This window comes from Scardinius erythrophthalmus (genome assembly GCF_964197995.2).
Source record: "Scardinius erythrophthalmus genome assembly, chromosome: 19".
In the NCBI taxonomy this organism is placed as follows: Eukaryota; Metazoa; Chordata; class Actinopteri; order Cypriniformes; family Leuciscidae; genus Scardinius; species Scardinius erythrophthalmus.
Genome location: NC_138239.1, coordinates 36,566,507 through 36,593,477, shown reverse-complemented (window position 1 = coordinate 36,593,477; position 26,971 = coordinate 36,566,507). Strand labels below are relative to the sequence as shown.

At 41.0% G+C, this 26,971-nt stretch overlaps 1 protein-coding gene across 1 annotated transcript in view; it reads left to right on the top strand.

Annotated features, from left to right (window-relative positions):
- The window catches only part of LOC308707724 (NACHT, LRR and PYD domains-containing protein 3-like), a 40,012-nt gene extending 13,366 nt beyond the window's left edge, over positions 1-26,646 (top strand). Inside the window, exons 3-11 of the mRNA XM_081394337.1 lie at positions 6,445-6,540; positions 6,835-6,930; positions 7,108-8,901; positions 9,454-9,624; positions 9,855-10,025; positions 10,249-10,419; positions 22,599-22,769; positions 25,993-26,163; positions 26,418-26,646. Coding sequence (XP_081250463.1) covers positions 6,445-6,540; positions 6,835-6,930; positions 7,108-8,901; positions 9,454-9,624; positions 9,855-10,025; positions 10,249-10,419; positions 22,599-22,769; positions 25,993-26,163; positions 26,418-26,424 — 2,848 coding nt within the window. The 3' untranslated portion in view covers positions 26,425-26,646. The remainder of the gene's footprint in view (positions 1-6,444; positions 6,541-6,834; positions 6,931-7,107; positions 8,902-9,453; positions 9,625-9,854; positions 10,026-10,248; positions 10,420-22,598; positions 22,770-25,992; positions 26,164-26,417) is intronic.
- Positions 26,647-26,971: the final 325 nt, after the last annotated feature.

Sequence of the window (26,971 nt, the reverse complement as noted above, 5' to 3'; positions counted from 1 at the left end):
AGTGAAATAATTGTAACTATTTGCAAATAATATTTTATTTTTAATTATAAATGAATCAAGGAAATTATAGCATATTTTCAATTAAAAAAAGCAAAATTTAATAAATAAATTAAAAAGTTGAGTAATTTGCGTCACCGGATAGGCTACTGTCGGTAGTTGATCATTTCTATTGTAAAACAGTCAAATATTACATTTTTATCTACTTGCATTTTACCAGGCATTCGTTCGCTTCTTTAATCATTTTGACATTGATGAGCTAGACCGCTGAACTTTTAGTCATCCTAACAACAAACAGAGCATTGCGTAATGTAGTGCATCAGAGCAGCATCAAGAATATCAAGTGCGCAACGCTGCTCAACGCTGCAAAAAAGCACATCGCTTTAATGCAAAATGGAAAAATATAAATAAAACTGTAATATGCACATGATTAGGTAAACACGACTGCTGTAATCTTATTCACATTTCTTTTTCTGATTAATTGTTTTGCTCTATGAGAGACACAATTTAACAAAATTATTCGGGGCTAAAAACGTCCTAGCGCCGCCCCTGATCCTGCCTGCCGTCTTGCGGGCATTTGCGGGCGGGAGCGGGACATAATATCACAGATGCGGGCGGGAGCGGGACTAAAAATGACAAATCTTTGCGGGAGCGGGCGGGAGCGGTACTAAACACTGCGGGGGCGGGCGGGAGCGGGACTGAAAATTGTGTCCCGCGCAGGTCTCTACTGTGAATACAGTCGGAGACTCTGTGTAGCCCTGCGGCATCACAGTCCAGGTCCAGCGCTTATTTTTGAATGTGAATGCCAGCCAATATTGACTATCTGGATGTACTGGGATTGAAAAGAATGTGTCACCGGGTGACATAGAAGGAACTTTGGGAGTGAAATGAGTTGCCCTGGGGGGAGACATCCGGTGCGACACTAGGCCGGTTCCGGCGGCCTGTCATGGCCGACCGCGTTGACAAGCGGCAGCTGCAGCAGCTAATCAAGCAGCCATTGGAGCGCGTGTCTCCAATGGGGGTTTAAAAATGGTGGCTCGAAGATGCACGGGAGGCAGAGCGGTCGCGATCAAAGTGTGAGTCACGAGAGCAAGAGAGGCAAAACTGGTGGGGCAGCCACGGAAGCGGAGACGGGAAGGATAAAGTGCGGCTGAGGTGCGGGGCACGATTGAGATCGAGAACGGACAAGAGATTGGCCAGTAGGACTGGGAGAACGGAACGAGCACAAGCATTGTTGGATATACAGATCACGACGGTGGACTGGCCAGCCCCGACGAGAGGGAGTGAAGGTATAATTAATAATAATTCATTACATTTATATAGCGCTTTTCTAGGCAGGCCTACTCAAAGAGCTTTTACATGAAAGGGGGGAATCTCCTCAACCACCACCAATGTGCAGCATCCACTTGGATGATGCGACGGCAGCCATATTGCGCCAGAACGCCCACCACACACCAGCTTACTGGTGGAGAGGAGACAGTGATGAAGCCAATCAGTATATGGGGATGATTAGGCGGCCATGATGGACAGAGGCCAAGGGGCAAATTTGGCCAGGATGCCGGGGTTACACCCCTACTCTTTTACGAAGGACATCCTGGGATTTTTAATGACCACAGAGAGTCAGGACCTCGGTTTAACGTCTCATCCGAAGGACGGTGCTCATTGACAGTATAGTGTCCCCGTCACTACACTGGGGCATTAGGACCCACACAGACCACAGGGTGAGCACCCCCTGCTGGCCTCACTAACACCTCTTCCAGCAGCAACCTGGTTTTTCTCAGAAGGTCTCCCATCCAGGTACTAACCAGGCTCAGCCCTGCTTAGCTTCAGTGGGCAACCATTCTTGGGCTACAGGGTGATATGGCTGCTGGTTATACTTTTCACTGTGAAGTGGTGTGTCATTGCAGTGTCTGAAGATTGAAGTGAGCACGTGTGAGGATTTACAGTGATTTGATGCATGCATGAGTAAAGGAAATTAGATGTTATCAGCACTCTGAAATCTTTGTCGGGGATTGTTTAGCCTGGTGTGTCGTTGTGAAGATCTTCATTCTGCCATTTCTGTCCTGTGGTAAGAGAAGACTCAGTTATTAACTGTTGGATTCTGTACTCACCATTGCTGTTCTGTGAAGAGAGAGATCCTGTTATCTGCCGCTGCCCTGTGAAAGGAAGGTGACACTCAGTGATTGGATGCTGGCTTGTGAAAAGAGTCCACTGTCAGCCGCTATCTACCTGAAGTCCCTTGTGTCCTGCCCACCACCTACTGTTGTCTGTTGCGCCTTATCTGACGGTCATTGTGCTCTGCCCACCACATACTGTTGTCTGCTGCTCTTCATTGGAAGGTCCTGGTCCTCTGTCCAATCCCCCCCCCACTGTGGTCCTACAAGCGGAGATACCCAGTCCTCCGCTACTATTTACCCGAAAGCTAACGTCCTTTGTCCCCCCCACACTGCTGTTCTGTAAAAGGAGAGGACTAACCGCCGGCTGGCCGGAGTCTTCCTCCATTGAAGACTCCTTTGACCTGTTTCAACGAGCGGCCCCTACGAGGAGTCCTGTGTCAGTGACATTTTCCTAAAGTTTTTTTGTATTCAATAAAAAGAATCAAGCTTTTATATCACGTCGTTGTCTGGCCTCGTTGGTGTACTTTGGTGTAGCTCCTCCGGAGTGGTGGTTGTGCTCGGCCCTAGTGGTGACAAATGCGTTTGCCAAATCGATCACAGTAAAATGGGTAGCATTGTTTGGTATTTCAGATAAAATTGTTGAACGCGGTTGAACAGCCGCATTCACCAATCGCAAATCCTGCACAAACTATTTTTACAAACAATTGTATCAGGAATAAATTTTCTCTCCTCGCTGCACAATCTGTGAACTGTCACTGTCTGCATTGTGGGATACGCTCTTACCTCGGCATTATTTTGATAATACCCATCATCTTGCCAAGTCCAGCCCCCTTTCTCCACTTGCTCTGTGAGCCACACTCCTACTTCCGCCCAAGAGCTTCCTCCCTCCTTTCCTACTGAGACATGAGGCTGGACTTGCAACTGTTGAAAGAAAGCAGATTTAGAGTGCGTTAGCTTTATAGTAAATGCAGAGAAATGCTGTGATATTAGCAGATATTCAAGAGTTATTTCTCACCCAGCTGCTCATTAAACCATTTCTCCTCATTCTCACTATTTCTCTCGGGGCCCACAAACCACGAGGTACAGTGGAAATGAGATGGCTTTTCATGGTCTGCTGGTAAAACCTCATACTCTGAATATGGGTCAAATGAAGGAGTTATAGCCCAGTTATAATACCAATTTTGTGACATTTGAGCAAAATTTCCATTCTTTGGTGTCACCGTTATCTCTTCCAATGAGTAGTTGTCATTTCTAATTTAGACATTAAATCTCTACCTAATAAATTTAAAGGGCATGTTTCAAAAATCAAAAATGGGTGTGTACATGTTTTATTCCCATCTATCACTGTTAATGGCACTGACAATTTATCAATTTGTGCTAAACCTGATATACCGTACGTTGTACGAGTCTGATCAGAAAGTGGCAATTTGTTAAACTTGGATGCGGTCTTGATCGTGAGAGTTGAAAAAATGGCCCTGGTATCTATTAAAAATGAAACTGAAAGTCCTTGTACAGATATTGTCATCATTGGGTTTGAATTCGGGTCTTTAGTCAGTTGTATCAGTTGAGTTGCTGTTTGAGTGTCTCTCCCCTTATCCTATGCAGTCCTGTATGGCGCTGGTGGGGGCGGGTGGAATGAGGAAGCACTTTGCTCTCTGTAGTTCTGCTTTCTTGGCGGATAGCTCTGTTGTTACTGTTGCTGTGGGTAGTAACTTGAGTACTGTTGTTGTGGGTGACGTTGTTGTTGGGGAAAGTTGTTTGGACATTCTTTAGTCCAATGACCTCTTTGGCCACAGTTTCTGCACATGTCCGCAGACCTTGTCTTACCTCGGCCACGCCCTTTCTCTTGCCATTGATTCCACCTTCCATTTCCTGGCAGTTGATTGTTGTTTCTTGGCATTTGGTAGTTTGACTGAGTTTGGTAAAACATATACTGGGCAGTCTGCAATTTTTTTTCCTTTTCTGTGTTCTTCTTTTCATCATTCTGTTCGGCATGCTTCGCATGTTGCATCACCACTTCTAGATCCTGCGCTTCCCACGCAATGCAGGTCAGTCGCACAGCTCCCTGGATGTTTGGAAGGAGGCCATGGATAAATCTCTTCAACTTAATAATAATCCAGAAAGAGGAGATTGATTTTGGGAAACATATTTAATTTCTGGATTATTATTAAGTTGAAGAGCTTTATAGTATAACCAAATTTCCAACTTATTACTAAAGATTTTAATGTTTAACATTATATTACATCATATCATATTTCATGCAGCAATCAGTTAGAAGAATTTAAGAAACATGAGCACTAAAAGTTAATCTACGCTCACACACAAAGATATCAACAATCAGCACATGAATCTCAACAATGGTGACAATCAACAAAATATTCAGATAATTAGATCAAATCTGAACATCACAAAGAAGCTATTAATTGTCAACAAAAACAACAGCAAAAAATAAAAGCAAATATTTAGAATTAAACAAAACAATTGGTAAATTCAGCTGCATAATTTATCCATGCTGCAATGCATGCTGGGAGTTTTGTACTATGTATGCTGGTAGCCAGCACGCATTGCAGCAAGGTACTTTTGATTGTCACCAATGTAGAGATTCATGCGCTGATTGTTGATATATTTGTGTGTCTGCATGTCATTGTTGGTAATTTTTTTGCGCTCATGTTTGTTAAAATCTTCTAACTGATTATAATACTGCTGGATATCATGCTGTAGTAACACAGAATGTAAATATATTAATTGACACAACAAAACTGTTACTTCATGATGATTATAAAACTGTCAACAGGTAACAATCATCACCTGATGTCATTTTGTTTTAGCTTCTTTTGATACTGTAAATGTGTTTAACAAACACACTGTCACAGCAGATAATATATAATAATAAGTTCAACTAATATTTTAATCCTCCTCTGCTGAGATCTTCAGAGATTTCATCTAAGGCTGTGTCTGAAGTCAGTTGTAGTTCTTGTGTTTCTACTCATCTCTTTTTCTGTTCTCTTCTTTCCTTCAGTGATTCTGTTTGTTAACAGGCTTGTAAAGGCTGAGATGACTCCATATTTAATATACACAGATTTTGTGGCTCAGATAAGGTCCAGTTCTGGTTTATTTCTTTACTCTTGGCTGACGTGTGGCCAGAGGTGTAAAGTCCAGGTTCAGAAAGTAAAAGTCCTCCTCAGTATTTTGCTCCAATCACCTGGATTTGCGAATTCAGACAGGAGATATAACTAATTAGTGAAATCAACTGGCTGAGTTCATTGGTGGAATAAACATAAGGCAGGACTTTTACTTTCTGACCCCTGGACTTTACACCGCTGATGCTTGATTATTACATACTTCACTTATTACTAACCACTTAAGAATTATTAAAGGGGTCATATAATGCCATTTTTGTACAAGCTAATATGATTCTTTAGGGTCTAAATTAAATGTTTGTAATATACTTTAATTAAAAATTCTCATTAGTATTGTAAGAAAACACTCATTTTACCTGGTCAAAAACAGCTCTGTTTTCAGCACGCCGTTTGAGTGCATGTGTCTTTAAATGATAATGAGCTTTGCTCACCCCGCCCCTCTGTTCTGTGCGTACTGAGTACACAGTTTTAATAACACAATAACCATAACGCGTTGTTAAACGCGTTGTTAACCATAACGCGCATAAACATGGGATTATGAATTATATTGAGAACGTCGTACATAGAAAACATCGAATAGCATCAAAATGGCATTAATTGTTTGAATTTCCTGAAAAATGTACATAATTTTTAAGATGAGACTTTGTTTCTTATCGAAAGTAACAAAACACAAAGCTTAATGCGATTATTGGATAGGAGGTACGCTATATAATGTCTAGTGAAGTTTTGACGCATAAACTGAAATGGCAGAGACTAAAAGATTGATCTTGGGATTTAAGAATTGTTACCGATTCGTTAAAATGAAGATATATTAAACTATGAGTTCCATATGAAGTTCTGCAGTGCAATGGTTTAAACCAACACTGTATTTGTTACACATACATTCCAAACCGAAAGACCCATACCGAAAAGTTTCTATTCTGGTCTTGCCTTGAACTCTTTTAATATTCTGGACGCCCCCCAGTTTGGAAACCACTGCTCTATGGAGTGCATTTCAGAAAGAAGAGCTTAATTAACAACTCTGATATGTGAAGATGACCACTATAACTGTTGCACTTGCTGTTATGTCTCCAACAGCATAATACATACTAACTAAATTATTCAGTCACCAAGAACAATCAACCATTACAAAAGTGATTAATATAAAAGTGTGTGAATTACATTCACTTGTATTCATCTTCACTGCACAGGCCAGATCCTCCAGACCCCAGCTGTGTGTCCGTGAAGAGTGACCAGTCAATGGATCCTCTACGTAGCTTTAGTGGACACACTGATCCTGGGTTTAGGTAAACACTTCACTAAACCATTTATCTTATTACATATTCTATGTTGAATCTAAGAAAATAGTTCTTCATTAATGCTGTAAAAAGGGACTAACGTGACTGTATGTACTGTATTTCAGATGTTATTAATTAAAAGATCTTAATCAACTGCTCAGAAATGTAGATGTGCACTTTCTGTAAAGTCTCCAACAACATAATAAATGTTAATGGAATTCATTCATCTGAATCAGTTCATTACAAAAAGTCATGAATTTAATAGTGTGATTTACATTCACTTGTGTTCAACTAAAACCACAGACTGGACCCTCCAGACCGCAGCTGTGTGTCCATGAAGAGTGACCGGTCAATAAATCCTCCACTCAACTTTAGTGGGCACACTGATCCTGGGTTTAGGTAAACACTGTACTAAACTTTTATTGATTACACATGTTTATATTTACATTTATTAATTTGACAGACATTTGACCTTTATCCAAAGAGACTTGCATAGCAGGATCTTGACGCAATACATTATCCTGTTACAATGTATTTATATTATTTATTTTACAATTTTATTTTATCTTACATTAGTGGCCCTCAAGATACTGAAGCCCTCAAGACCTTTAGATCAAATCTGAGGAAAAAGTTTCAGTGTCTTTATGAGGGAACAGCAAAGCAGGGAAACCCAACACTGCTGAATGAGATCTACACTGATCTCTACATCACAGAGAGTTATTGTGGAGAGATCAATAATGAGCATGAGGTGAGACAGATTGAGACTCAATCCAGGAGAGCAACAACAGAGGACACACCAATCAAATGCACAGACATCTTTAGACCTTTACCTGGACAAGACAAACCCATCAGAGCTGTGCTGACAAAGGGAGTCGCTGGCATTGGAAAAACAGTCTCTGTGCAGAAGTTCATCCTGGACTGGGCTGAAGGGACAGAGAATCAGGAGATCCAGCTCATGTTTCCACTTCCTTTCAGAGAGCTCAACCTAATGAAGGACAAAACACTCAGTCTTTCAAAGCTTCTTCATGTCTTTTTCCCTGAAACAAAAGAAATTAAACCATTCAGTGATGAATATAAAGTTGTCTTTGTTTTTGATGGTCTGGACGAGTGTCGTCTGTCTCTGGATTTTAATGTGAAACTGTGTAATATATCTGAATCAGCCTCAGTGGACGTGCTGCTGACGAACCTCATTGTGGGGAATCTGCTTCCCTCTGCTCTCATCTGGATCACCTCCAGACCAGCAGCAGCTGATCTCGTCCCCTCTGAGTGTGTCCATCGAGTGACTGAGGTACGAGGATTCAATGATCCACAGAAGGAGGAATACTTCTGGAAGAGAATCAGTGATCAGAGTCTGGCCAATAAAATCATCAGACACCTGAAGTCATCAAGGAGCCTCTTCATCATGTGCCAAATCCCAGTGTTTTGCTGGATCTCAGCCACTGTTTTAGAGAAGATGTTGAGCGAAGCAGAGAATGAAGAGATTCCCAAGACTCTCACTCAAATGTACACACACTTCCTGATCATTCAGACCAACATCAAACATGAGAAGGACTATAAGAAGAAAGTGAAAGATGAAGACATGATCCTCAAACTGGGGAAACTGGCCTTCCAGCAGCTTGTGAAAGGCAACCTGATCTTCTATGAGGAAGACCTGAGAGAGTGTGGCATTGATGAGACAGAAGCATCAGTTTACTCAGGATTGTGCACTCAGATCTTCAGAGAGGAGTTGGGCTTGTATCAGGGGAAAGTCTTCTGCTTTGTTCATCTGAGCATTCAGGAGCATCTAGCAGCTCTTTATGCTCTGCTTTCATTCCTGTTGTACAAGAGGGATGTGCTCAATGAAACCCTCAGCTCAAAACATGCACACGAGTTCACGTGTCACACGATATCTGACCTGCACCAGAGAGCCGTGGACAAGGCTCTGCAGAGTAGAAATGGACATCTGGATCTTTTCCTGCGGTTTCTTTTGGGTCTCTCACGGGAGTCAAATCAGAAGCTCCTGAAAGGCCTTCTGACGCATGTTAGAAACATCTCGTACAGTGAAGAGAAAACGGTTGGATACATTAAAATGAGAATAAGAATGAATCCCTCACCAGAGAAATACATCAATCTGTTCCACTCTTTAAATGAACTGGGTGATCATTCTCTCGTAAATGAAATACAGGAGTGTCTCAGATGTGGAGGTCTTTCAAGCACCAGATTGTCCTCGTCACAGTGGTCAGCTGTTGTCTTTGCTCTATTAACCTCAGAGTGTTTGGATGAGTTTGAGTTAAAGAAATACATAAGCACCAATCAAGACCAAGACCACATGTTACCGGATGAAGTTCTTCAGAAGCTCTTGCCTGTAGTTGAAGCCTCCAGATCAGCAAAGTAAGTCTGAGGACAATCATCAGGTGTGTGTGTGTGTGTGTGTGTGTGTGTGTGTGTGTGTGTGTGTGTGTGTGTGTGTGTGTGTGTGTGTGTGTGTGTGTGTGTGTGTGTGTGAGTGTTGTAGTGATGTGCTTCTCTGTTCACTATGTCTATGGTAGTATTCATTTGTACAATTTTTTTAAACAAAATACACACTTTTTGTGAAGCACATCACTACAACACACACACACACACACACACACACACACACACACACACCTGAGTGTGTGTGTGTGTTGTAGTGATGTGCTTCTCTGTTAACTATGTCTATGGTAGTATTCATTTGTACTAATTTTTGAAACAAAATACACACTTAATCAGCATAGAAAAGATCTACAAAATGGATTATAATCCTTATATATTTTTAGATCGTAATTTACTTTAATACACAATAAAGCAAAAGTAATAAAAACATTTAACCCACACAGGTTTACTATTTAATATCACAGTCTAACTGTGGTTGTGTAGTTCCTGCTGAAGTGAGAGATTAAAATGTGTGTCGTTGTTTTACAGGTTGAGATGTTGTAAAATCACAGATGAAGGTTGTGCTGCACTGACTTCAGCTCTGAGATCAAACTCACACCTCAGAGAACTGAATTTGACTGAGAATATAATAGGAGATAAAGGTCTGAATCTGCTCTCTGATGGACTGAAGGATCATCACTGTAAACTGGAGAAACTGGAGTAAGATCATACATTAATCTTAACTGAGACAAGAATAATGTTATTTTAAGGGATTATTCTCCTTATGTTGTTCAAATCATAGTGACTTAAATTAACACACAATAATGCAAAAGTAAATAAAAAATAATAAAAACACGAAACCCACATTAAATATTTAATATCTCAGTCTCTCTGTGGTTGTGTAGTTCCTGCTGAACTGAGAGATTAAAGTGTGTGTCGTTGTTCTACAGGTTGAGATGTTGTAAGATCACAGCTGAAGGTTGTGCTGCTCTGGCTTCAGCTCTGAGATCAAACTCACACCTCAGAGAACTGGATTTGACTGAGAATATAATAGGAGATAAAGGTCTGACGCTGCTCTCTGATGGACTGAAGGATTCTCACTGTAAACTGGAGAAACTGGAGTAAGATCATACATTAATCTTAACTGAGACAAGTATCATATTATTTTAAGGGATTATTCTCCTTATGTTGTTCGAATCATAGTGAATTACATTAACACAAAATAATGTAAAATGTAATAAAAACATTAAACCCGCACAGGTTTACTATTTAATATCTCAGTCTCTCTATGGTTCTGTAGTTCCTGCTGAACTGAGAGATTAAGTGTGTGTCGTTGTTCTACAGGTTGAGATGTTGTACGATCACAGGTGAAGGTTGTGTTGCTCTGACTTCAGCTCTGAGATCAAACTCACACCTCAGAGAACTGGATCTGACTGAGAATATAATAGGAGATAAAGGTCTGACGCTACTCTATGATGGACTGAAGGATCCTCACTGTAAACTGAAGAAACTGGGGTAAGATCATACATTAATCTTAACTGAGACAGGAATAATGTTATTTTAACCCTTTTGTAATGGTGACTTGATAGCTAGGACTGTAACTGTAGCTAGTTGAGAATAAGTGACCACTGTGGTGCATCGGTAAGAATGCAATCGAATGCTCTAATGTTCTTCAATGGATTTATTGACAGCCAGCAGATGATTATCTGTCTTCGTGAGTGTACAGTGTGTGTGGTTATGTCTCTGAACGCACACATGCACAGATAGCGACATAGATGACAACTATGCACTTCAGAAATATCTATGATGTGCTTCCCGGCCACTCTCACTACTAACTCAAAAACGAAACTTATCAGTCAGCGCAAACAGGTGTCCTCTCTGTGACCCCAAAACAAAAGTGCTGATTGGCTGATCCCCGTTACCCCGAACATAAATAGCAAGTGCTTCTTTACAGCCGCCCCCAAATTTGCAGTCAAATTTGCTTTCCCATAGAAGGACTGGTGGTCTCAGGTGCTGTCTCAGGTATGGCAGGAAGTGGGACAAGACGGGCAACTGGCTGGGTATAGTTCCTGTCGTTCACCTGGATCTCCGCTGCCCTTATCCTCCCATCTGCACCTGGGATAACCTTTGTGATGCAACCAATAGGCCAGAGCGCCCTCTGGAGCTGTGGATCAATGATCATGGCGACAGTACCAGGTTGTAGTGGGGCCACTTCTTGCTGCCACTTGGTGTGCGTTCGCAGGGCAGGAAGATAGTGCCTGATAAATGTCATCCAGAATTGGTCGGCAAGAACCTGCGTATGCCTCCAGCGGTGGCGACTCAATAGCTCGGACTCCGGATACAACACCTGGGGCAGCGATGGGTCGGGCCGCCCCATCACAAGCAGATTGGGGGTTACTGGGTCAGGGTCCGTGACGTCACTGGATACATACCCCAACGGCTTAGAGTTTAGGATACCCGATCAGGACCGTGCGCAGGACTTCTTCTGTCACAGTCTGCATCTGGATTGTAACATACAGGGCAGCTTTGATAGATTTAATTTCCCTCTCCCATGCACCACCAAAGTGCGGCGCACTTGGAGGATTGAATCTGAACTTGATCTGATGTTTGGCCAGTTCTGCCTGTAAAGTGGGGTACAGTGCCTTGAAAGACTCGTGGATTTCCCTCTCACCTCCTCTGAAATTTGTGCCCTGATCCGACAGAAGCTCCGCTGGTTTTCCCCTGCATGAGATGAATCTGCGGAGGGCCATCAGGAAGGAATCCTGGTCTAGACTAGTCAGGACGTCTATGTGGACAGCTCGGGTAGTGAGGCACTTAAATAGTATACCTCAACGCTTCTCATTACGCCGTCCGATTTTGACCATGAACGGCCCGAAACAATCTGTTCCTGTAGAGAAAAAAGGTGGTTTCATCAACCGCAGGCAGGCGACAGGTAAGTCTGCCATTTGTGGCACTGTGGGCTTCGCTCCCCATCTCCGACAATCAGGTCAGGAGTACTGGTGCCACTTCACAGCTTCTCTTCCACAAAGGATCCAATACCGTCGGCAAAGTTCCGCAAATAGTCGCTCTGAGCCTGGATGACGGAGGTCTCGGTCAGTATCTTGAATGATGAGTTTAGTCACTGGGTCCAGAAATATGGGATGAATGGCTTCTGTGTCCAGCAAGTCACTGCGACGCAATCTGCCTCAAACCCGGATCAGCTTCAGTTGGTCATCATATTCAGGGGCTAATGTGATCAAACGGCTTGTGGAAGGGACAGGTTTTCTTTCTGAGAGGTGTTGAAAGTCCTCCTCGAAGCAGTCTACCTGGACTCATCTCAATAGGTCTATCTCAGCATCCCGATAGTCTTGTGCAGCTGACATTGACTGGCTATCCGCCCCCCCTGGCGGGACCTCACAACTGCCTCTATCATGTCCCTGAAACCATTGAATTGGCTGGCATCAAGTAAGGGCGGAAGAGGAACGGTGGTGATGGAGCCGCAAAATGTGGCCTTGCGAAGCTCTGTGGCATCCAACTGCTCAGCCTCTGGCTTAGTAGGCCAGTGCTTAGGTGACAGGCACAAAAATGCTGGGCCGTGGTTCCACCGGCTCTCCCCTGCCAGCTCCCTTAGGGTCTTCCCGTGCGTAATGTCATCTGCAGGATTATTTTTCAGAATCCACGTACCTCCATACTTGGGCCTCAGTCAGCTCCTGGATCTCAGCGACTCTGGTGCCCACAAACACCTTAAACCTGCAAGAGTCTGACTGAAGCCACGTGAGAACTGTGGTGGAGTCTGTCCAGATCACCACTTCATGAAGTACCAGGGTGAGTTCACGCTGCAACAGCACTGCTAACTGAGCTCCAGTCACCGCTGCACATAGCTCTAATCGCGGTATCGACTGCTGGCGCTTGGGGGCCACTCTCGACCGTGCAGTCAGAAAGGCCACCTCCACCTTATCACCTGAACCCTCCGTACGAAGGTACGCAATTGAACCGTAAGCTTTCTCAGACGCGTCACAGAATATATGGAGGCTTCTGACAGAACTGGGGTGTCGAGAGGGGGGCTTGAGTAGCAAAGAAAGCCTAGCGGATCAAAAAGCCGTGCCAGTGTACTATAGATGTTCCTCATAGTCGGTGTGGGACAGTCAGTGAGGCTGCACTTGTAGGCCAGAGTGTCCGAGGCGCAAAGCCATCGGAGTCCAAGTGCGAGCTCCTGTGGATCCTCCATTGACTCTGTGAGCCATAACTCGCTGCTCTGGGATCTTGCCCCTTTAGGAAGGTGACTGATAACTTTGGGGACGTTACTAGTCCACTGATGCAGCTCGAACCCCCCTGAGGCTAACAAAATCTTCAATTTGTCAACCAGCTGTCTAGCAGCTGTAGGGGAGGAGAGGCTCTGTAAGTGGTTATCCACATAAAAGTAACGCTCGACGGCCACCCGGAGGTCCTCCTCTAGCTGGCTGTGGTCTGTCACATGCTTCTGTAGTGCAAACGTTGCACAGTAGGGGCTGCATGTTGTTCCGAAGGGGAGGACCTGCCACTCTTAGACACCGGGTGGCGCCTCTCTGTTCAGGTCCCTCCACACGAAACAAAGCAGAGATCTGTCTTCTGGTAGCAACCTGATCTGATGGAACATACCTTTGATGTTGCTGCTTATAGCAACAAAATGCTCCCTGAATCTCAGCAGGACACCTAGCAGGCTGGAGGTCAATGTGGGGCCTGGTAGTAGAAGCTCATTTAGGTTGTAGCCCTTGTATACGAAGGAGCAGTTGAATACAAGTCTGTTTTTTCCATTATGACTCACCATGTGGTGAGGTATAAACCAGGACTCTGTTGACGTACCCAGCTCTTCCTTTGCTACCTTTTTCACGTACCCCGCCTTTTCCAATTTCAGGATCTCTGCTGCATAGGCTGATGCTCGTGTTGGGTCTTTCATGAGACGTCTTTCGGTGCTCGGCAGACTCGCCAGTACAGCATCTTTGGAGGTGTGAAGACAGGGCATATTCTTTACACGAAGCAAGGGGGTGGCGTAGCGATGGACTCCGTCGACTTCCACCCTCACTGTCCTGGTTTCCAGAATGCGAACTGCCTCTTGAACTAGCTTTGAGCAGATCATTGTCTTCTCACTCCTGTAAGGCAATATGTCCATTTGCCATAGCTTCTCCACATGATAAAGGAGCTCTGCTGCAGAGGGTGACTGTGTGGCTATTGCAGACACTGCTGCGGCTGGAGATGCTGTCGGATGATTTTGGTTGGGCCCTGAATAGTCCAGCCCAACTTGGTCTTTACAGCAGCTGGTCCCCCAGGCGGACCCATACGAACCGGCTCTACTGGGGTGATCAGGTGTGTGTAGTCTGACCCAATGAGAACCATGGGATGAACACATTCCAGTGTTTGCAAGGGGAGTCCTCTCAGGTGCTTATATTTGCGCTGGAGTTTCTTCACCGGTTGTGAATGCTCTGCCAGCCCCAGCTGATCGGCAGTAAAGGCTCTCCGGATCTTGTAAGTCTTTTGGGGGTGCCTGGCAGGAGAAATGGAGAAGGAGACAGACATACCATGTAAAACTCGAAGATCCTGGTGCACAGTCCTTAACCCTCTGGGGTCTAAGGTGTTTTTAAGGTCCTTGAGATGTTCTGACATGCCCTGACATTTTTGCTTTTTTCAGTTGCTTATAAACATATTAATGGCAAAAAAAAAATTACACACTATTTAGCACAAACAGGGCTACCATGAAATGTGAGCAACAAGAATGTACATGTCTGCATTTTTGAGAGAATATTGTTTATGCATGGTTATTGAAAAAACTAAAAACTAAAGTTTCTGAAATAAGGCCATAAAACACATTCTAAATATGTGCCAATAAGACTTTTGTCTAAAAGATGTCATTGCCTAGTGTTTTTTCTTCAAAATGAAGTGAAAATCACCCTGCCTTATCATTCACATAACACAATACATTGATTTGAATTTTGCAAAGCACTTTCTGTTTGGAAAGGCCATATGCGGAGTGGGCGTCAACGGTCATGTATATGTAGTGGTTCACACCTGAGGAGACAATGGGGCCTGCATACTTAATTAGCCATTCATTCAGGTGAGTCACTGAGCCACAAGAATGCAAGAGCAACAGTTGGAAGCATCTCAATTCTTTTTTATTTTTCCACATATTGGGCTTGCAATTTGGCCTATAATATCCAAGGAAAACATGTCTAGTAATTGTGCAGTTAATTCTCATACTGTATTTTCAGTTTTGGAATATTTTTCCTCTCCCCAAATTTGTCAATAATAAAACACAATAAAAGTTATTTAAAGAAAAGGCTTATATTTACCTTTTAATAGTTTGTTTACATCTACCTTGTAAATATATTTTTTTATTAAAAAGGTTACAATTACAACAATTCAAGTGTAATCTTTCTTTGTAAAAACTAAAGTATACATTTTATCATACATATTTCAAAGTTAAGGATTTGATTGATTATTTGATAACTTTATTTTTGACAAAACATATTATATTTAACATAAGCAAATATTGGCAAACTTATTTGAAAGCTTATTTGAGGTGGCAGATATTTTACATTAAAAATGTATAATCTATCCAAAACTAATCAACGAAATGTTGTCTTTCATATGTCTGTAATATAGGTCTTTCATTTTTATAATAAGAAATATAAATGTTAATTTGCAGTTTAATACGATGCTTATACAAATACATTTTATTTCAACATATTTTAGTCGATATTTACTGAGTGTAGCAATACAGTTTGCTAAAACCGAAACATTCATACACAAACAGAAACGCCTGACTGTAACGTTGTTTTTATGAAATATTAGGGCATATAAATGTTAATTTTCAGTTTAAAACGTTGCTTATACAAATAGCCTACATTTTATTTCAACATATTTCTGTCGATTTTTACTCAACTCAGTACGGCAATACAGTTTGCTAAAACATCATCATTCATTCACACAGGAACGCAATTTAAATTTAAACTGTCTTTTTGCGAGCTGTGGTAAACAGCGCCCATCTCTGCCGTTCATTCATCAAAAACAGAAACCCGATTCACGTGAGAAGAAAAAAAAACTTACAGTATTCCTCAGCTCGCTCCTCGATATACCCGCACTTCTGAGGTACTTTTTTCATTATTGTTATTCCTCACAGCGCTGCGAGACGGTGTAAACAAGTAATGATCTGAATAAACTTGTGTTTCTCGAGCTGATATGGGGGCGTTCACAGGATTGCGCGGATTGCCTCATTCATTTGCGTTTGAATAGCGCGCGCTCTCCGTAGGCGGAGTCACATTACATTTGAATCAGTTGTAATGAGGTCGACTAGAATCGCTCTCTTTTAATACAGATTTCACAAGATGAGAATATTTGTTTTTTATATAAATTACTTCATTTAAGAGAAGAGAATTCAAGCTTCATGCCTGTATGTCTGTTTGCCTGTTTGACTGAGTATTCGCTGAGTTATTGTTCATTTTCGGACGCGTTTCAGAATGGACTACACTGAAAGATAGAAGGCAGAACTCGCATCACGTTTATTTTTCTTTATTTGGCGAAAAGCACAACACTTTGTTTTTATTGTGAGTGTACACAAAAATAATACACACTTAACAGGATAGATTGATGTACAACACAAGCATATAAGATAAAAATTAATATTTTTATTTTATTATTTTTTTGCACTCATACGGAAAAAAACGAGCCTATCGCGCCGGCGCGATAGCCGACCTCAGGGGGTTAACCCTCTGGGGTCTGAGGGGTTTTTGGGGTCCTTGAGATGTTCTTACATGCCCTGACATTTGTGCTTTTTTCAGTTGCTTATAAACATGTTAATGGCAAAGGTGTAAATTCACTCTATTGCACTCATACGGAAAAAAACGAGCCGGCGCGATAGCCGACCTCAGGGGGTTAAAGCAAGGTTCTCTAGCTCCCCTTTAAGTTTAAGCTCCTTAGCAGCGGCTGGAAGTAGCATAGTCCGCTCTGACCCGTCATCCAGTATTGCGTAGGTCTCCATGGCCTGCTCTCCATTATGTAGCACAACCTTTGTCACCTTCAGGAGCACCTGACTGCAGCCGGACAGCCTATCCAGGTAGAGAACTTCATTGCAGTACTCACTAAGCAGGATATATTCTCAGTGGCTGGTGTCACTATGGCTGGTCTAATGTTAAGGTTGTGGAGAGCTTCCAGATGTCTGCCATCACAATTCTTGCACTGGGCCTTTAGTTTGCACTGTGCGGCCTGGTGACAGCGACAACAGCACCAGCACCGCCTGTTTCTCTTGACCCAATCTCTCCGCTGCTCAGTTGTTAGCTGGCTGAATTTAGTGCACTGGTTCAGGTAATGCAGGGCATTGGTACAGTATGGGCAGGGCAGGGCGACTTTGCCTGGTGGATTGGCACTGGTGGATGAGAATACTGGGACAGTCGGGCCACTTGAAGACTGTTCAGCTCCATGGAGGACTGTGGCTAGCCTGCCAGACTTTGAGTCCTTCTGTTTCTCCCTTTTACCGTCTGTGTTCTCTCTGGGTCGAGACTCATATCCATACTCCTGAATCTGCAGCTCAAACTCCAGCCAGCTGGCAAAGTCTAACAGCGTAGGGACACGGATGCAGAGGATATGTAGGTGTCTCATAAACCCAGACCGCATGTCTTGTGGGAGCTTGGACATAAGCCTAGTGACATGAGACCCACACTGAAGCTCAATATGGCCTTTCTCTCCAAGCTGGTCGAGCATGGGCTCTCACTCTGAGGGAAAATCCTTTAAAGGCAGTGATGTCCTGGCTACGGATGTTAGGCGCCTCCATCAGGTCTGCAATGCGCCTTAACCCTCTGGGGTCTGAGGTGTTTTCTGGGCCTGGAGGTGTTCTGACATGCTCTGACATTTGTGCTCATTTCTGTTACTTGTGACATTTTCATGGCTAAAGTCCAATTACACTGTATTCAGCACAAACTCTGCTACAATAATATATCAGCAGCATGTGTGTAAAAGTTTGTAGTTTTGAGATAATGACGTTTATGCGTGGTTTGTGAAAATACAAAACACAATTGTCACTTAAATAAGCTCATGAAACCCATACTGATTATTTCTTCAAAAGACTTTTGAAAATTGTATCACGTAGCCTAGAATATTTGCTCCAAAACTATGTGAAAATCACCCTGACTGCTCATTCAGAGAAGACAATATATTGATTTAAAAACTGTAAGACGTGTTTTGTGTAAGAAAGCTTTATGCGGGAGGCGTAAACACATCATTAATATGTATGTTTTTCACACCTGAGAAAGACAAAGGCCCTCCCATAATGGCGCTATTAGGAGCTATCAGGCCCTATCATTCTGAGCAACCTTGCACAAAGAATGAGGAGATTAAAAAAATAATGGCTTTTTGATTGTTTGTATTTATTTACAGCACATCATAATCCAAAGATACACAACAAATGACAAAAAGCACACTATTGAAAACAATGAGCCAAAGACAGAGACCTTTGTGCCATTTCTAAAAACATTGTACATACCTTTAATTTCCAAGGTGTTTGATTTTCACTTTACCATGGTCATGTACAGAGAGAGACTCATGTGAATGTTGAAGTCAGCAGGATTCAGTTGCATCTGGGCCCTGTATATATATATATATATATATATATATATATATATATATATATATATATATATATATATATATATATAAAACTGTGAACATACTGATATCAAGAGAAAATATTGGGATGCACAATTTTGGGAATAGATTTTAGATGTTTCTGGTTAAAATTTATTTTTAAAATTCACAGAATACACACACACACACACACACACACACACACAAATGTTTCCAACAATAATGAACACCAGGTTTGTTGTGCCTTTTAGGCATAGGCTACGTGCAGTGTTGCATAAAATAATAATAACAATAAATTAGTCTTCCAAAAGATTTCAGTAACAACTACGCTAGAGAAAAATATATTGATTACAATGAAGCCTGTTGTTTGGTGCGTTTTGCTTTTCAAACGCACGGCGCGCTCCAAAATATGATACATTCAAAAGCAGAGCTCGCTCCAAAATATGATACATTCAAACGCACGGCGCGCTCCAAAATATGATACATTTAAAAGCAGAGCTCGCTCCAATATATGATACATTCAAACGCACGGCGCGCTCCAAAATATGATACATTCAAAAGCAGAGCTCGCTCCAAAATATGATACATTCAAACGCAGAGCTTGCTCCAAAATATGATACATTCAAACACACGGCGCGCTCCAAAATATGATACATTCAAACGCACGGCGCGCTCCAAAATATGATACATTTAAAAGCAGAGCTCGCTCCAAAATATGATACATTCAAAAGCAGAGCTCGCTCCAAAATATGATACATTATGGTTACCATATTATACATATCTACGTTTGAGCAGATATCCACAAACACAGTAACGGTTCAACTGCAATGTGAAATTTATGCAACAATAACAAACTAATATGTAAGAATTTCTTACCTTACATCTTGTCATCAAATCGCGTTCTTCTTCTTCTGAGGTAATTCCAATGTAAGCTCACGGCGCGTCTTTCAAACTCGACGAAAAGCAGAGACTTGTGAAGTGTTTTGGTGTTTTGTTTCTGAGATAACGAGCGCGTTCACGTTCCATGTGGAGATTTGCATGTGAATGTCTTTTGCGCGAGTGGGCGTGGCCAAATTAACTGTAATGAGCAAGCGTTTGAGAAGCTGGACATCTTGTTGGTTTTATACAAATTACTTAAACAGAGAATATTTGTTTTCAGTTTGAATCCGATCATTTAAAAGTGCACACTTAAATGATTATAAAGATATATGGCTTATAAATGTGTGACAAGTATTCGCTGAGTTTTGTTTCAGTTTATAGACCTGCTCAAGAAAAAAAAGTTCAGCGAGGCGGAGAGGCAGAAAACACACCCTGTTTATTTTCTTTATTTTACAAAAGCACAATGTTTTGATTTGATTGTAAGTGGACACATACAAAAGTAGAAATATCACAGATTCTTTTTTCATATTTCTTTTTTCTGTATGACCATAAATGACGGAGTAAATTAAGTTTATTGTGCTACAATGTGAAGAAAATCCAGCAAAACGCGCGGGCGCGTTTGTCGACCCCAGAGGGTTAATGCTAGCTGGTAAGGTTGCCCATAGTGCTCTGTTAAGGAGGCCATGGTGTTGGTGTAGGGTTGAGTAGAGTTGGTGAGTCTGCAATGAGGAGTGCTTCTTCAAATTTGAGATGGTCAACTAGAATCTGATATTTAAACCTCTACGTAACATCCTTGGGGAGGAGATTTTCCAGAGAGGTCCCCTCTACTAAAGTCTGGGATGGTGGGTTGAGGACCCCGATATATGTACTCTGTTGCTCGGCGGGAGTGAAAGTCCTCGTGTCTCTGTTCATCAGCTGCGCCTGGCTCAGAAGGAATTAAATGGGGTGATATATGTGGACGGACTTGCAGCTCCGTCGGCTGGTGTGACCTCCCCATCCGACCAGATGCAACCAGCTTAGAGGGCAGTGTTGTGTGATGGATCTGGGCCTCTTCTAGAATTAAGCTGTGTTTGCATCTCCATTATGATGAGTTGAAGCCTCTGGTTATCCTCCCTAATCTTTTGCAACTCATCTAATATTTCAGGTGAAGCCCCTGGGTTTACTCTGTGAGACAGTGGGTCTGGGGTGCTCTGATAATGGGGTCCCGAGAACACTGACTCTCTGGAATACTTAGAGCGAGCACCAGTCTGGTTCCACTGATCAAAGAGCTGGAAGGTGCTCGTTAACATCTGGACGATCCTTTCACTACTGTAGTAGGGCTCCTACATCTGATGGTGGGGCTGTGGGGAGAGTGCTGCAGCCTGGGGGGGTCTCTCCACAACAGGCAGGGAGACTTCATATTCAACAAGCCAGGTTGGCGGCTGTATCTGACGTCTCGGGCAGGTATCAAGAAGTGGCGTTGCCTCCCCTCTCCCATATGGGAACATCCTCACGCACAGCAGTCACACACAATATCCGACTCGAAGGACCAATTTTGTAATGGTGACTTGATAGCTAGGACTGTAACTGTAGCTAGTTGAGAATAAGTGACCACTGTGGTGCATCGGTAAGAATGCAATCGAACAAGAATGCAATTTATTGACAGCCAGCAGATGATTATCTGACTTTGTGAGTGTACTGTAACGACTGAGACAAGTCAGACACAAGTATTTGTTATAGTTTAACAAATGATATTTAGAACTCACTCTGGGATCTGTGGCCCCATCCCCCCAAACAGGGCAAGAAGGTCTTAGTCACCATGACTACGATCAGATAAGTTGGTTTTATGACTCTTAGCAATGTGAAAAGGGCCTCTGCCACAAGACCTACAGATATTAGAACAGACTCTCCTGCATTCATTTATCGATGAACTGATTAACATGATATTAAACCTGGAATTTTTTGTGAATGATTTACTGTCTTGTGTTGTGTCTTTTAATACTATTAACTTTTGATACTATTATTTCTATGATGCTATGTATTTTAATATAGAATCAACGGTCAATGTAGCCTCACCCATACCATGTTTGGTCTCTATAAATTGGTACTTTGATGATCGAAATGATTGTGTACATGATATGCCGATAGCCGCGCAACATATTAGTATTACAAGAATCTTTCTTAGTTTCGTCATCAGAAACCAATCCAGCTGCCATTGCAAATGAGCACGCTTAGAACAAAGAACTCAAAAAAAAAAACTCAAAAAAACTTATCAGTCAGCGCAAACAGGTGTCCTCTCTGTGACCCCAAAACAAAAGCGCTGACTGGCTGATCCCCGTTACCCCGAACATAAATAGCAAGTCCTTCTTAACCCTTTAATTACTACTTTATCTTATTTGATCTAAATTATCACATGATCAAAAACCTGATTTACACAATCTACTTGCCTTCTGTTGTCTGGTTGATAGTTTATAGTTTTATAGTTTTTTAGCAAGTAAAAGTTATTTTAGTATAGTTTTAAAACATGTCCCTTCAGCTATTGGTTCACATGTGACTTTTTGCTGTAAGTAAACATAAGAATAACCTTTATATTGTTTGTAATATTTCAAGTTAATCAGGTTCAAATGTATCAAATATGATCCATCAAAAAAAACTGAGGAACGTTTATTTGTTCATCTCTCAATCATCATTGTATTGCATTACATTATATATTTTAAAATTACAGAGCTTTGATCATAAAACTTAGCATTTAAATTAGGGCTGTCAAACGATTAATCGCGATTAATCGCATCCAAAATAAAAGTTTGTGTTTACATAATATATGTGTGTGTACGGTGTATAATTATTTTCTATATATAAATACACACACATGCATATATATATTTAAGAAAATGTGTTATTTATATATAAAATATTTATATATAATAGAAATTATATATAATATAAATATATATACACAGTATATACATGCAAATATTTCTTAAATATATACATGCATGTGTGTGTATTTATATATAGAAAATAATTATACACCGTACACACACATATATTATGTAAAAACAAACTTTTATTTTGGATGCGATTAATCGCGATTAATCATTTGACAGCCCTAATTTAAATATCATCTTACTAAGACTGGCAGTCTATTTATTGGCAGATATAGAGTGACAAATGATATTTATATGCATTTTATACTTTGCACATTGTGTACGTTGAACTGACAGAGTAATCATTGTGTCGTTGTTCAGGTTGTATGATTGTAATATCACAGCTGAAGGTTGTGCTGCTCTGGCTTCAGCTCTGAGATCAAACTCACACCTCAGAGAACTGGATTTGTCATGGAATAAAATAAGATGTGGAGGTCTGATATTGCTCTCTGATGGACTGAAGGATTCTCACTGTAAACTGGAGAAACTGACGTAAGATCATATATTAATCTTAACTGAGACAAGTATCAAATTATTTTAAGGGATTGTTCAAATCATGATTTACATTAAAGGCACACTATGCAAGAATTGTACCTTAACCCTCTGGGGTCTGAGGTGTTTTCTGGGCCTTGGAGGTGTTCTGACATGCTCTGACATTTGTGCTTATTTCTGTTACTTGAGACATTTTCATGGCTAAAGTCTAATTACACTGTATTCAGCACAAACTCTGCTACAATAATACATCAGCAGCATGTGTGTAAAAGTTTGTAGTTTTGAGATAATGACATTTATGCGTGGTTTGTGAAAATACAAAAAAAAATTCTCACTGAAATAAGGTCATGAAACCCATACTGATTATTTCTTCACAAGACTTTTGAAAATTGTATGACGTAGCCTAGAATATTTGCTCTAAAACGATGTGAAAATCATCCTGACTGCTCATTCAGATAAGACAATATATTGATTTAAAAATTTTACGACGTGTTTTGTGTGAAAAAGCTTTATGCGGGAGCTCATTAATAGCTTTTCACACCTGAGAAAGACAAAGACACTCCCCTAACGGCCCTATTAGGAGCTATCAGGCCCTATCATTCTGAGCAACCTTGCACAAAGAATGAGGAGATTTAAAAAAGAATGGCTTTTTGATTTTTTTGATTTTTTGGATTTATTTACAACACAACATAATCCAAAGATACAAAACAAATGACAAAAAAGCACTCATTGAAAACAATTATCCAAAGACAGAGACCTTTGTGCCATTCCTTAAAACATTGTACATACCTTTAATTTCCAAGGTGTTTGATTTTCACTTTACCATGTTCATAGACTCATGTGAATGTTGAAGTCAGCAGGAGTGGCATCTGGGCCCTGAAAAAAAAAAAAAAAAAAAAGTGAACATACTGATATCAGGAGAAACTATAGGCCTGCACGATTTTGGGAATACATTTTAGATTTTTCGGGTTAAAATTGCTTTTTAAAATTCACAGAATACACACATACACACACACATAAATGTTTCCAACAATAATATAGGCTAATGAACACCAGGTCTGTTGTGCCTTGTAGGCATAGGCTATGCACAGTGCTGCATAAAATAATAATAACAATAACCATATCAGCCTATAAATCTTCCAAAATATTTCAGTAACAACTAAGCTAGAGAAAAATATATTGATTATCATGTTACTTCAAATGTTTCCATTCGTTATGATGATATGAAATGAGATAATAGTAAAAACATTAAGCCGTTTGGTGCTTTTCAAACGCGATCGCAATCCAAATATGATACATTCAAACGCGATCGTGCTCAAATATAAAACATTATGGTTACCATATACATATCTACATTTGAGCAGATATCCACAAACACAGTAACAGTAAACACGGGTCTAAATATTATAATATTCACCATATATCTAGCAACAGAGGGTTAATATAACAGCTTCAAAGTCATTTCGGTGGTAAACAAACTCATAGTAGGGCGAATCATCCTGGTAGTAAAGCTTGGGGGGGGGAAACCAGCAATGCAAGTTTGAGAGGGGCGCCCCCGACACATCTCGAGAGAACACAACTTGCTTTACGGCAACATAAGCCTAGAGGTTGTAAATAGTGTAAACAAGCACAATTTACAAACTATTATGATAAATTGCAATAATCATGTCTAATGACATCATAACGGCCAATGTTATGAAATAATACGACGTACATTTAACTTTATTGATGTCATCTGGCATTTTGTAATGTTTCCATTACAATCAAAAAACACAAATGAAATTATACAGTAGGCCTAGACTATAGGCTATTTACTTGCGATTTAGCTGAAATCATGTAAAAACGTTATAAGCCAGCAAATGCGGTAGGCTACTTTATTATTATAAAGTAGTCTAACACTTGACATAAACTTATTATTATCCTATTACCATCATCAGTAGTTCAGTAGACTATGCAGTAGCCTAATATTTGTATGAAATCGTGAAACATTACCTGGTCAGTATCTTCGCAGTCTATCTGTGCCTGTTCCATGCCTGACGCTTCTATCCTACCGAACAGGTACCGGTGTACAGGGTGGGGGGGTGGGTATTTACGACAGTGCAAGTATTCCATAGCGACTCTAGGGGTCGCTGTTTGACAAAAACACAATTTCTGCATAGTGTGCCTTTAAAGTCCGCGTGAACCGGAAGTTGCAAACGACTTTTCTCCAGCGTTGTGACTTATTTCCCAGTGAAAAGGAATATTGAACAGAGGGCAGGGTTTTACTCTAGCGCTCCTCCTCTCCATCTCTCACTCATAGCAGACTAACGGTTTGAGGGGAGTGGTTCAGCGTTTCCCAACCCAAGCCGTCAAACCTACATCATCAGAGAAGGAATGCCATTCCAGACCGGAAGTAACTTTTCAGACTTTGATTAAAGATTACGACGGCAAACAATTTTTTTCTGTGTATTAACTTGCACAGATTAATTTTTCACCACAAGACTAGTAATATGCGCTAACAAAGTAAATAGGGTCAATTTTGATTTCAGTTGGACTTTAACACAAAAAAACAAACAAAAGTGAAGCCCACTGTCACGTCTTGTTTTGGTTTTGTTTCATGTCTGGCATGTGATCCCCTGTTCTAGTCATATGATCTTGACATGTGTTCCCTTGTCTTATGTGTCATGTTCTGATTGGTTTATTGTCTGTTTACAGGTGTCCCTTGTCTAGTCATTAGTCTTGTGTGTATTTAAGCCCTCATGTTTGCATTGTTACTTTGTCAAGTATTGTTTCTTGTAATTCCTATTGGTAAGCTTCACAGCCATGTTCATGTTTCTGTTTTGAGTTTCGTTTCGTTCTGTGCCGTGCCTTGCCTATGTTTGATCTGGTTTTCGATTTAAATATATACTGCACTTGGGTTCTTCAAACTTGCCTTCAGTGGACTTGCACCAACACAGATTTAGTATTTAATACAGGGTTCACCAATCTCGGTCCTGGAGGGCCGCTGTCCTGCAGAGTTTAGCTCCAACCAGCTCCAACACACCTGTTTGAAAGTTTCTAGTATGCCTAGTGAGACCTTGATTAGCTGGTTCAGGTGTGTTTAATTGGGGTTGGAGCTAAACTCTGCAGGACAGCGGCCCTCCAGGACCGAGATTGGTGAACCCTGATTTAATATCTCAGTCTCTCTGTGGTTGTGTAGTTCCTGCTGAACTGAGAGATTAAAGTGTGTGTCGTTGTTCTACAGGTTGAGATATTGTAAGATCATAGATGTAGGTTGTGCTGTTCTGGCTTCAGCTCTGAGATCAAACTCACACCTCAGAGAACTGGATCTGTCTGGGAATGATCTACGACGTGCAAGTGTGAAAAGTCTCTCTGCTTTAAAAGATAATCCACAGTGTAAACTGAAGGCACTGCTGTAAGTATTGATTCGTATTGGGTTTTTCCTGCATTGAATATTTTTATTTACTTATTTATTTTTTGGTGGCTGCAAAAACATGTTTGTCCTGCCAAAGCCTTATTTGATCAGTTATTGTTTTTTTTTTTTTTTTTTTTTTTTTTAATGAGTGATGTAGATGACTGCTGCACTCGTGACATTTATATGTATTTATTTGAATTCAAAATGAACAAGAACTGTGTTGGTTTTAGTAGTGACATAATTTATTTCAAAAGGTTTTGAAAGCATGGGCCGACTGCTAAAGCAATTTGGATCATCTTGTCTGGACCCTACAGAACACACTACAGCCCTTGTCTTGCTGTTTTATTCACCACTGTTTTTCTGCTTTTAAGTGTGATAAGACGTTACAGTGTTCTCCAGGTGTTGAATAAAAATAATGGCTAAACTCTTTTGTTTTTCTATTGTATGGCATCTTCATTTAACATTAAACTCTCACAATAACACAATTCATGTGCATTGATTGTTTACAGTCTTGCAGAAATATCACTGTCCATGGGACTGAATCCATCAGATTATTGACAAGTACTCAGAAAGCATGACAGCAAACATGATGTTTATTTTGGGTGTGGATATTGGAATCCACTGCTTCAATGTAAATGTAATAAGTGACTTATCAAGGTATTCATCAATATTTTTCTTTCTAAATATCACATGAGTTGAATGACTTCTCTAGGCTTGTGTGGTACTTTGTTATTGAAGCTACCAGTGTGATCATTGAAATGTTCTTTTCATTTATTCTCTAATGTCTGTATTTGATATGAATGCAGTA